This window comes from Paralichthys olivaceus, chromosome 1 (assembly GCF_024713975.1).
Source record: "Paralichthys olivaceus isolate ysfri-2021 chromosome 1, ASM2471397v2, whole genome shotgun sequence".
Lineage (NCBI taxonomy): Eukaryota > Metazoa > Chordata > Actinopteri > Pleuronectiformes > Paralichthyidae > Paralichthys > Paralichthys olivaceus.
This window is the reverse complement of record NC_091093.1, coordinates 3,561,332-3,573,908: the sequence shown is the minus strand read 5'-3', so window position 1 is coordinate 3,573,908 and position 12,577 is coordinate 3,561,332. Positions and strand designations below refer to the sequence as shown.

Here is a 12,577-nt window from a genome sequence, read left to right as displayed (position 1 = left end):
CATTATTAATTATTAATTCTACATGTGCCCTACGTTAGGATCAAGTGTCTCTATAAAGACTTTCACATGTGACAGAGGTAAAGGAAAAGTCAAACAGAGCGAGCGGCCGGACGGAGGCTGCGATGAGTGATGCCCTTTGGAATAAACCCCAGTCGAGTTTGTTTTGAGTTAATCCTCCTGTCTTCAGTTTGGAATGCAGACCATGTGAGGCATGGACATAATATAAATACAACGTCTCATGGAGAACAGGGACATTATCAACACTGTCACAAGCAAAGTGCCCAAGTGCCAAGGGTTGAAAAGTAAGTGGACACTTGGCTGCTAAATGTTGCTCTGTGTTGTTTCAACATCAGAGCTGACTGAGAGTTTCCATCTAGATTATGGTGTCTTCTCTCAGTATGAGGAGTGAGAAGGTGACCATGCAAGTGAAGATGATAATGATGATTTTAAATGATTTTTTTTTTTCAAAGACAATTTCTCCATAAAAGGACATCTGTTTTGTGTCTCATGAAGAGAGAGTGCTTAACAGAGAAGTCGAATTTATAAGAGATGGCCCCAAAAGGTGAAAAACTGAAGACTTTCACAACAGCAGAAATTGAAACAATTGTGTCGGAGGTGGAAGCCAGAAAAGACACACTTTTCTTAAGTCTCCAAAACAACCAGAGGTGACGGAGGCTGCAGTGAAACTCTGGGAGAGAATCACCAAAAGGAGAAAAAGTGTCTGCTGATGTCTGTGAAAACTTCAGACTGATATCGCCTGCAAAAATGTTTTCACAAAATATTAGATACGATGATTTTGTTTGACTCTATGTGTATCCGTCTGTGTATCAATTTGCATCGGCACTGTGTGTTTAAAGGGATGTGTGTCCACACACAGTTCTTCCTATAATGACATAAATTTAGGCAAATTTAAGAACATAGTTTTATGTTGTATGCATTATTTTATTTCAGAGACATAAAAACTCAGGCATATTACAGAGGCCGATAAGAGTGTGTCATTGGTTCCAATTTGACTGATTTACAGGCTCAACAAAGACATAAAATTGATGTAGCACCTGTCAAATAACATTGGTTAGTAGGGTCAGTACCTTCTCGTCGTACACAATGCCTGGTCGGATCTCAGGAGCCTGGTAGCCTGGAGTGCCCTCAACGCCCAGAGCCCCCTCATGGAAAGATTGTCGAGAAATACCATAGTCAGATAGTTTAATGTTGATTGGATCCCGCACCTAGAGGAGGACACAGGAATGAATTAAAACCAAAACTGATAGAAACAAAGTCTATGTGCTTCTTAAAAAAAAATCTTCTTTGTTCATAGGATTCACTTTCACATTTCAAATGTCTGTCTTGATTATGTAAAAACAGGGGAAGCAAATCAAATAAGTTCAGGGTTCTACTGTTCTACTCCTGACCAAGTCTGACATGTTATGTATATACTGTACATCTGAACATTCATAATAAACTAAAATGGTTTTCTTATATAATTCACATACAGACCTGCAGAGACCACACCAGGATGTTGTCAGATTTAAGGTCACAGAAGATGATGCTCTTCCTGTGAAGGTACGCCAGTCCTGCTGCAATCTGATACGCCACTCTGAAGGTTAGCATGTGACCAAGGGGCATGTACTTGGAGCCTACAAATTAAAAAACAAATGTTGCATCGACATAGAAACAGGCAAACCTCCAGAGGGAAACCACATGGTGAATATCCCTGCACGTACCATTGCCTCTGTGCTTCTCCTCCAGCACAGTGTTGAGGCTGCCCAGAGGGGCTAACTGCAGGGCAAAGCAGAGCGGATGGATGCTGATGCCCACCAGGGAAACGATGCAGGGATGCTGAAGAGAGTGTAACATACTGGCCTCCTGGCGAAATTCAGAGAAGCTCCGGCAGACATCTGCAGACTGCAGGTGTTTCACCATGGTGTCTAACACAATGAAAAAGGATTTTAACAGTTATAAAAAAGGATAAAAACTACTGGAGGAGACAGAAACCAAATACATCTGAAGCCAGGTGGACCTCTCTCATGATGAAAAGTCCAACAGCAAGATATGTACTTTTCTTTACTCCGTCTGGTGTTATCTGTTTTCCCTCCAATCCAAGAGGCTTCATCAGATCTAAACTGAGGCTGTAGCAATGAACAGTACTAACACATAATAGAACCGCTGTCCTCGCTATTAGTTACACAGGTGTCAAAATAAATATTCTGGGTCTGAAGGCAGACTAATATGAATTCCTATGATTTCTGTTTGTCATGGATATTATTGCAAATTGCAGTTTGAACAGTGAGTAGAATTTAGTGATAGCTAGTGTTGAAGTTGCATGTTGCAGCTGAACACCCCTCACCTCAGCCTCTCCTTCCAAACATGAAAAAGAACCTGTGGTAGCTTCAGTTGTCATAAAAACTCAAAAGGTGTTTAGTTTGTTCAGTCTGGACTAATGTAAAAAACATGGCGGCCTCTGTAGAGAGGGTCCCCTCCATGTAAATATAAAGTATTTAAATATAAAGGGTCTTTTCTGGGGTAAAGAAAACTACAATTCATACAATTTATATGAAATGAACTAGTGAAAACATCATGAGGATTATTCTACATAAAATTTCTGCCAATAGTTCCCTCTCACCTAAATCTTACACACTGGACCTTTAATATAAAAGCAGGTAGAGTACAGACATAAGGTAGAGTAAACCCGACATGCTCTGTGAGGTGTTTTTTGAGCTAAATGTTTTTTAGGTTTGTTTACCAAGCTCACCTTGTTAATGCAGTGTTAGCATGCTAAAATTTGCCAATAGGCACTAGAAGGAAAGTTCAGTTGAAGTTAATGTGATCATTATTTGTTTTACAAGTATTTCATTATTATTATTATTATGTTTTATTGTAGTATTTACTAAGAGCTAGGGTTGGTAATGCTGGAAAAACTAGCAAGAGCAGGCCAGACCTTGAAAGAAATCATTTCATTCAGTTCATGACATTGTTTTTCTCTCCAGATGACTTTATTTATTGATGGCTATCAGGACGTGATGAAGTGTTTCAATGCTTAAATGTTGATCAATTATGTTTATGACACAATGAAAAAAAACACTGCAACCTCCATCCAACACACTTTTGTTTTCATGAGATTCCTAACCTGAAATATTTAGATTATAAACTTAAATTATTAAAAAGATGGCTAAAGACTCTAATTATTATAATTAATAATACAATAATTACTTACTAAAAGATTAACTAGGAGTGAGTAACTACTGAAACAAAAGAAACGATCTGCTTGAGGCAAAGACAGCAGGACACATGATATCTGTACAATGGATACTTGCACCAAATATATTATCAAGTCAGAAATATTCATTCTCTGGTGAACATAAAGGTCTGTACAAAATTTCTTAAAAATGCATGTTCTGACTGTTTGACAGGTGTCCTATGGGAAACTCTTTGTACCTGTGTCGCTGCTGATCGTCTGCTGTCGACACCTCTTGAAGTGGAAGCGTTTGATGGCCACTGGCTGGTCACAATATCTGGCTCGGTAGATGATCGTCCCACTGCCCCCCTGGCCGAGGATGTTGCTCTCCTCCTCAGAGTACTCCAGCTGGGCCTTCTCCAGAAAAAGCCTGAGACAGACACAGACACACACACACGAAAAAGAAAGTGAATCCTTTGGAAGTAAACTTGTCTTAAAATATACAAGAAGTTACAATAACCAACAAACACAAGAACCACAAGTAAGTGCCCAGCTAAGACGATCATTGAGGTAAGAACAGATAAAGGCTTAAAGGAATTATTTGACCTAGTTAACAGAAGTCACTGATCTCCAAAAACCATCAATGTGCACCGAAAGTTTAACAGTGTACCTTGATATTCCACAATGCTCTGGATTGTTTAAGGAAGAACGGAGCATGTGGCATAATATAATGGTGATGGTGAAGTTCTAAGGAAGAGGTATCATGGGAAAATCTTTTTGTCATGGAGATATAAAAGGTATTTAAACAACTTGAGATATAATTAATTTTATCAAATAATATGCTTGCAGTTAACATTTTGTCCTTTGTTTTGGATAAAACAGGAGGATGAAACCAAGCTATGTGTGTCATTGCTGACAAGTATCTATCAAGAGAAGAACTATGGACAATGTTGTGCTCATTTTTCAGTTGAAGTAAAAGTGTATGTGTCTAGTTGGTGTGGAAGTGCTCACAGTGATGAAAAAGAACAGTCTCAGTGCATCACAACTGGAAACATGGAGCTGCACTGGATGAGTTACAAGGACAAATGCTGACACTCGATGCCCGACAAGCAGCTTTCACGAGAAAGTCTGACAGAGACAATGTTACCATGCTGAGTTGAGTGAGCAAATAATTAAGAAGTTGAAGACTAATTCAGAAAGACTGTGTTTACACTGTGGAGCTGCTGAAACCAGTAAAAGTAACATTGTTCCACGGAACTGCGACAGAGCATGTTGTTGATAGATAGTGAAAAAACACTTGAGGACATTTGCAATTGCACTTGCGCAAATATTTGGAGGAGCTGTTTAACTGTAAAATAGCACAGGCCCATGGAAACGTTTGCTGCGACAGAGAGGGATGTGCTTGCGCAACTGGCCACCCAGCCAACAACCCCCACCCCTAACCCCATGTCGGTGTTTCAGCGTGCTTCATCGTGTGTGTGCATGCGTGTGTGTGCATGCGTGCGTGCGTGCGTGTGTGTGTGTGTGTGTGTGTGTGTAGGACACAAAGGCAGACACAATGTTGATTCCAATAGTTTAAGGAGTGCTGGTTACCCTTGAGCCCTGACAATACATCAACAGATGCTGTAACTGGCAACAAATCAGCCGAAACTCATTATACAGCTAAAGTCCTGGAAAGCTGCTGGCTGTCACTCTGTGCTTGTTGTGTGTCTGTGTGTGTGAGTGCATGTGTGAGACAGAAAGAGATAGTGTGGAGAGGTTATGTTGTATATACAGCGTGAATCATCCAGCTTCTTTGGAATGTGTCTGGTGGAAAGACCAACACGTCTGTCAAAGCTCTGAGATCCAGTAAGTGGCTGTGACAGTCCTCCCCACACTGACTATCACATGTGTCATCAAAGGAAAATAATAAACTGCATGTAAGCCTTTCCTCCTCTTTTCAAAATAAATGACTGTTTCACAAGTGTATGTGGACCCCAAATAGTTCAAACAGTTACTGTATGTAAGATGTATGTCATTTATAGACACACAGTTTACCAATATATAATATAACATTATAAAAAGGCATGGAGTGTGTATCTAGCAACCCCAGATGAACATAGTGCTAAGCTCAGGCCTTTTTCTTCCATAAGCTGGAGCCTTGAAGCCCTGAAGCCTGAACAGGGTTACAGATACAGTACACACAACGGTATGTGTGTTAAACTGAATGGTACACGTAGGACATTGTGTACAGTTTAATTAGATTAGAGTATTTGCCTACCATCACACCACAATTTCATCTGGATCCTCTCAGTTAATTTTGGATTTCCAGGGGATGTTATTAACAGCAGCCCAACAGACCACCAGCCAATTAGAGCAACTAAATGTGCAATGTAGCACATAGTTGTAGAAAAATGCAAACACACTACAGTGTGCAGCAGTTTCTGTTCTTCTTTTACAAAAAAAATAAAGCATTCTGTTATTTCAATATCATCTTCACAGTAACCGAAAGTGCTTTGGTAGCTTCCTCTTCCTCATCACACTAAACCTGCTCCACTTTAAATGGTAGTGAAAGCCCCGACCAGTCTCAGGATGGATGAACATGGTCTTAATGGAAGAGGTGCCAGACCCATCCAGGAGAGTGTATAAACATTATCTCATAGATTTTCATAGAGACTATATATAAAAACATGCATTGAAAACCAGTTGGGTTATAAATTCTGACTTGGCACAAGTGGGGTGTATTGGGAAAAAACCCTGATGAGTTCTGGCAGCACATTCTTTGGTTGAAACCCAAATACATTTTTTGGGATGAGATTGAGTCGAGCATGTTTGCAGAGTTCATACTGTGAAATGTACAGTAGGTGAAGCAGAGCTGACATTTATAAATAGTTCTATCAAAGCAAGTCTTTTACCCAAATACTGAATAAAGAAAGTAGTAAGATGCTTGGCACAGGGATTTTCCAACATAGACAATATTGGAACACACTTGGGGAAAAAAAATATCATACAAGAATGTGTTAAGAAGAAAAAAGCAAAACTATGACCATGAATAGTTTAAAAAAATCAAAAAAAGATTCAAAGTAGAGGAACGAGCAACAAAGACTCAGCAAAGAGCAGCAGAAAAGAATCCTCTGTGAAAAATGACAGAACATTTCTCCACACATTTTTACAAGACTGCTGTCATCATGTCCTGAAGGGTGAAATCTGTTGCCAAAATAATAAGCAGACATACAGAATGTAATCTGACTAATGAGGGGTGTGCTGACTTTTGTTGCAGTTAGTTTTTAAAGAGAGACCTTTGGATGGATGGATCCAACAGATTACAGGTATTATCTCAGGGTCCACAGTGTTTTCATAACCGATAGGAATGATTGTCAGAACCATTAGAATTAAGTCGTACTGAACCCCAATTATCCTCAGAGGGTGCAGCCCTGAAAACAAAAACAAAAGGGTCCATTAAAGATTGAGATGTTACCGTGCAGGGAAGTCGGTCATGAAAAGTTCTGGGACCAGCTCCTGCAGTGGGACTGGCTGATCAGGATGCTGAGGACAGATGATGTGCTCCTTCTCCAATGCAGCCAGCACACAGTCCTCCATGTTGAAGTAATGAACCTCTGATTGGCTTCCTCCTTCTCCATTATCTCCTCCACGATCTCCTCTCTCTCTGACGTTGCTGGGCCGGCTGGCCGGGAGCTTGGCCTGGTTCTGTTGGCCCAGTAAGGCACAGAGAGGACAGGGGGCGTACTGCTCTATGAGGAAGGTGCCGTCACTCTCGCTGGCAGTCAAAGCTACAAGTCACAACAAAGAGAAAAAAAACATGATTTGGGTTTGCTCCATGATAGGCTGAGCCAGTATCAAGATTACTACCATAATTACAAGGGAGTTGCCTTTTCAGGCTATTATACAACAAAACATTTCTAGTTTTGCACTTTCTTTGTTGTCCAGATGTTGTGTTGTGATGGAACAGAGAAATAACTGTTTCTAAATTGCACAAGACTTGGTACATGCGGTTTGACCTGCCAATTTACAATGCATTTCCTTGGTGTAAATTACTCCACAGGGCGCGCTGTAACATGTTGTTTATTAACTCATCACAATATATTTCAAATTTCTCAATAACTGCGTGGGGGGGCTTGGTTCGGACACTCAGCTTTAGGAGAGAGGAGGTGTGGAGCTGGCTCAGCAGCAGCAGCAACAGCTGAGTTGGGACAGCAGCATTGAGCTGTCTAACCACGCTCTCCATTAAATGCAGTAGCAGCAGGACTGAGGGGACGCTGAAGTCAGAAGCTGACTGACACCTACAGATCACGGAGCAGCAGCAAATCGGAAAAACTAGATCTCCGCAAATCGATGGAGATGGCGAGAGAGAGACTTTGAAATAAGAAGCTGGGCAGTAAAGCGCAATAAACATTTAGAATCAACGCATCCAGTGTGCCTGGTGCTGAGGAAGACCCACGATAGTAACCATCAGGTGTTACAAACTGGTACGTGCTCTGGATTTATTAAACTAGCCAAAAGGTATATTAAGCAGAAATTAATTTAAAAATAGTACTCTCCACTGTGGTGGGGTGGTTAGCACTGTCACCTCATAGCTAGAAAGGTTCCCCGGACTGGGATTCGACCGGGGCATGTTCCCCCTGTGTCTACATGGGTTTCCTCTGGGTACTGCAGCTTCCTCCCACAGTCCAACGACATGCAGCTTGGGGTTAGATTAACCGGAGACTCTAAATTGACGGTAGTTGTGAATGTGAGAGTGAATGGTTGTTTGAATATTGGTCCAGTGATCGGCTAGTCACCTATTGTATCCTGCCTCTCACCTACTGTCAGCTGAGACTGGCAGCTCCTCTCATGACCCTCCAAGGATGAGCGGTACAGATTATAGATGGATGGACAGTGACATTCAAAATGACATAAGTGCTGTGTTGCTTTCCTCTGTTGGGCTGACGGTCATGTCAGCACAGAACTGAGAACATGCCTTCATTTCACTTTTATATGACAATGGGACCTATGTTAGACTTACAATATAATCCTTGTTGACATGAAATCAAACAAAGTATTGTGTACTAAAAATACCTCTAACCTGCTTCTCAAGTGGTGACTCTGTTTCATATGCAGGGAGGCAGCCATCTTCCTTTGCATTTAAAATTTTTAAAAAATTCTACTGAATTTGATAACAAATGGCAAGTTATGATCCTGATGTAATGATACTCACTGGGGGGATTTCTGAGAAGATGATTGGACTCAATAACCTCCACAAAGTGAGAGTCTTTGCAGATACAGGTACTACACCAGAGAAAAGTATTGCACCTCAAAAGACTTGTCTTACGTTGAGGTGCCAATCAGTCCTGTTGATCTGGGGATCACCTGTAGTTCCTGGTGTTTACAGCAAAAGTGGCTTATCACCAAAAGCCACAGAACTCTTGGGGCAGCAAGACAAACTGTTGTTTTAGTACAGTAGTCCGGTACCTGACCTTTCTATCATTCTCTGAGCAGTTGTTATGCTGCACATGGCAGGTGTCTGCAAACAGCACGACACAGTGACAGGAGCAGGATACCTGGCTGAGAAGTTGGAGACCTGCTCTTCATTCTTCAACAAATCACGGAGGTCCACCTGACTCTTCTACAACTCTGTGCTTTTTCAAACTAAGCTGCTGTTTAAAAAAGGGGACTTGTTTTACATAGATATTTTTGATGATTGATGCTGGTAATGGCTGAGCTCACTGGCAGACACCAGACTATGAGAAAAACATTTTTCAGATTCTCTCCTCAGTTGAATAATTTGAATGCTAATTCACATTAGGACTTTTTTTCCCCAGAAACGTCGACACCCAGTTATTTATAAATATTGCAATACTTCATTGAGCACAAGGCCCATCACTGAGCCACAGACTCAACCATTCAGTGATACTTAATATGTATTTAAAGCTAAATTTAAGACCATATTAACAGTTTTTTGCTGATTCAAAAAAAATTATGTTACAGCGCTTCCTGTCTTTGGACTCACAGCAAATGTTGTGATCAGCAGATATTCAAATTTAATCACTGAAATATTCGTACGCAATATGGAGCTATCTGTAAGCTACAGAGTCATTCTTAAGACAAAAGTAGAAAGAAATTGAGCCCAAGTGAAAACCCAATAATGTTTGAAAGAAATATTGACTTGTGGGTTGCAGAGAATATTTTTTTTCACAAAACCACAGGCTGGTATGTTAAGTTGCCAGGTTATAAAAACACTCATTTCTCCCTAGAGGCCTTTAAAAGCAGTGACATTCTTCATGAGTTTCCTTTGTGCTTGTTGCTACACGGCAGAGCTGGATGTGGTGATGCTGATATGGGGCGAGTTAAAAATATCCCTAGTTCTCTACTTTAATTTGCAGTGGCTCTGGACAGGATGCACAGGCTGACAATTCCCACATTATTACTCTGAAACCCTGTGAGAAAAATATCATTTCACTGCTGAGTGGCTGCAACAGAATATACAACTTAGAGCTAGAACAGGAGGAATAATATAAATATGATGATAGAGAAATATATCAAGTTAGAAATATATTTAAAAATATCATAGTGACATAAAAATATGTATCTGTTGTTCCCTGCAGCTCACTGTGAGTCAGTGCAGCTTCTTGATTTCATCCAGCCTCTGACAGAGATGCAATAAGAAAATTAAACTGAGGTTGTAATGAAAACTTAAGTAGACAAGAGCTCAGAGGAGAAGGGAGAGAAACAAATGTTGAAATATTTGTGGTAATTACAAGTTACTCAAGTCAAGAAATAATATCAGGGGTCCTTTATTGCTCTGATTAGAGCAAGACATTTTGCTCAGTGGAGCCTGATGAAGTGATATTATCTATGTAGATATATTGTTCCTTAGTGTTGGAGCCAGACAATTTTCAAAGGGTCAACCAGGTCGAGGATCTTTTTGGGGTGGAACAGAAATTACAGTCTTGTTAATTGTTTTTCTTAATTGTATGGGACTTAAAAGAGGTTAGATCGCATCTAAAATTTGTGTTGTAGATGATTAGTGAACGATGTCACATTAACAGGATCAAAACTCTTTGAGAATGTAGAGGATGGGAAAAGTTATAGAAGTCAATCACAATAAGGCTGGGGTGTGTGAGGAAATGAATTCTAACGGTCGTCAAGGAAGGAAACCAGGGCTGCTGATCAAATAGGGCAACATTTTCATCAAAGACAAACATGAATCACAAGTGCAACTTTAATCTCAGAACTTTTTTCTTGCAGGTAAAAAAAAGGAAAAAGTATTATCACAGAGAATAATGTTTTTTTTTACTGTATATTTTTTTTCTCTTAAATTTGTGACTTACGCTGCTACATATTTTCTATTTATTCTTTTTAAAATCAAAAGTAAACTAACATGTCGTTGCACTAACAAGACAATACTGAGAGCAGACCTTGAGCTGCCAGCAGCTGGGTTACTATGTCCACATAAACAGAGATCAGTGCACTGACCCGGGAACCACTGCTCGATCAGAGAGTTGACGTGGTCTGTGATGAAGGCCATGGCTGAGAAATCCCTCATCTCTGACTGGCAGATGATCTTTATGCCTCCACTCTTCTTCCTCTTCCAGTTGACGTCTGAAGACTCCACACTGCAGAGACACAAACACACGTCACCACCTCGATTCCCTGGAAGATTAATCTGCTGTGACCATGTCTCAGTTCAGCCTGTTCACAGCAGCAGGAAACTCTTTACACTGGCCGAGGCAGCTCAACATTAATGTTATATATCTCCCCATCAGTGTTTACAATAAATGAACTTGATTGTAACAGATGTAGGAGATGGGCATTACAGGATAATAATTCCTCTCTTTGCACTAAAGGTATTTCAACTTTCTGTGAGGAAAACACTGAAAAACTGAAACTTTTATCATCAAATAAATAAACTAAAGCTTAAAGATGAAGGACTAGCGTTCTTAAACTATTAAAACACATACCACCATGTTTGGTGCATAGATTACTTTGACTCAACTTTGCTTATCCCAAGAGCAGGCTCCTTTAATTACCACCCACATGTTTCAGTCCGAGCTTTGTCCATACCTGAGATATCCTCCATCAAAAGTGACCAGCAGCCCCTCCTTCCAGTAGATGGTCTGGCTGCGTCGCACCCTGAATGTGCTGCAGCGGCTCCTCGGCTGGGTTGCGGCAAAGCTGTAGATCACGGAATTCCTGTTGCGCTGGCCCTTGGTGTTTCTTTTGGGCTCAAATGACTGCGCAAACAAAACATTTCATGCCATGAATGAAAAGTGCATAACAGGTGAACGATGAGAATCTGCTGGTTTCAGTACCTGCAGGTCCATCTCTGTGAGGCTGATGAGCATCCTGGCGATGAAGCGCTCCCAAAATCCTGCTGGAACGAAGCTCATCTTGAAGAGGCGTTGTATGGTGTTGTTGACCTGCTGGCGGAACCCGTGGATGTCCATGCCTGGCTTGGGGGGAAGGAGGTGTGGCAGCAGATAGCTACAGAAAGAGAAGGAAATGATAACAGATACATATTTACAAAAACTTGGGTATGCTCTCTGCCTGATGATCATGCCAGATTTTTAAAAAGATGCTTGAAGTAATTTAGAAATGGTGAAAATAGATGAATATGATTATCTCAAACTATGAAAATGTTTTGCCACTTGCTTATTTTCATTTGTAGTCCCTGGGCTGTATTCCATTATATTGTGTGAAAAGGCAGAAAAGGCCAAAATGCAGGGGGAATCATCATTTGTATAAACTGGGAATCACTTCGTTAGGACAATAATCTACCTGTTGTTGGCGACAGGCAGAGCAATCTCAAACTTGGCTAAAAACTGGAAATACTGTTCCTCTGTCTTCTGGGTGAAGCCGGTTCCTACCAACAGCATCTGCACAACAGATTTGATTAGAGTAGAAGAGGAAGTCAGGGATCATTAAATTGTTAACAGAATAACAACTGACAATCTTATGATATTTTAAAAGCATTTTCTAAAAGTTTTCCATTCTCTCTCCATTCCTTTGATGCTCACCCTGAGGTGTTCAGCTTGGATCACTCCATTCCTGGCTACAGAGCGAGAGGACCTGAGGTGTACGATCCTCTCCAGACACTCAGACAGCCACACTGGACACAGGAAATAGAGAGTGCACAGCCCGTGGCTGGTGTCGGGGAAGTGGAGCAGGGTCCCCGTCTCTATCAAGAAGCTGATGGCTGAATGTGGACAAGCAAAAAGAGAAGGGTCATGCACATAATGTTTCTTAGTAGATAATGGACAGTGTTACTGAGCTGGGAAATATTCCGACGCAGCATCAGTTCCGTGCAACAAAAGGTTTTGAAACAAATCTGACGATATGAGTAGTCAACAGTGTTAACAGAAATCCATTACTGCCAGTGATGTCACAACGCTTTCAGTCATAGGTATTATAAGGGACAACATTAGAAAT

At 40.8% G+C, this 12,577-nt stretch overlaps 1 protein-coding gene across 3 annotated transcripts in view; it reads right to left on the bottom strand.

Annotated features, from left to right (window-relative positions):
- Positions 1 to 12,577, bottom strand: part of lrrk1 (leucine-rich repeat kinase 1) — a 56,110-nt gene that overhangs the window by 15,189 nt on the left and 28,344 nt on the right. For all 3 annotated transcript variants that reach the window (XM_069528393.1, XM_069528444.1, XM_069528503.1), the window contains 10 exons: positions 12,166 to 12,344; positions 11,927 to 12,024; positions 11,461 to 11,632; positions 11,213 to 11,382; positions 10,625 to 10,764; positions 6,630 to 6,942; positions 3,433 to 3,602; positions 1,722 to 1,925; positions 1,495 to 1,634; positions 1,089 to 1,226 (listed from right to left, as the gene is read on the bottom strand). In XM_069528393.1, the coding sequence (XP_069384494.1) occupies positions 1,089 to 1,226; positions 1,495 to 1,634; positions 1,722 to 1,925; positions 3,433 to 3,602; positions 6,630 to 6,942; positions 10,625 to 10,764; positions 11,213 to 11,382; positions 11,461 to 11,632; positions 11,927 to 12,024; positions 12,166 to 12,344 (1,724 nt within the window). The remainder of the gene's footprint in view (positions 1 to 1,088; positions 1,227 to 1,494; positions 1,635 to 1,721; positions 1,926 to 3,432; positions 3,603 to 6,629; positions 6,943 to 10,624; positions 10,765 to 11,212; positions 11,383 to 11,460; positions 11,633 to 11,926; positions 12,025 to 12,165; positions 12,345 to 12,577) is intronic.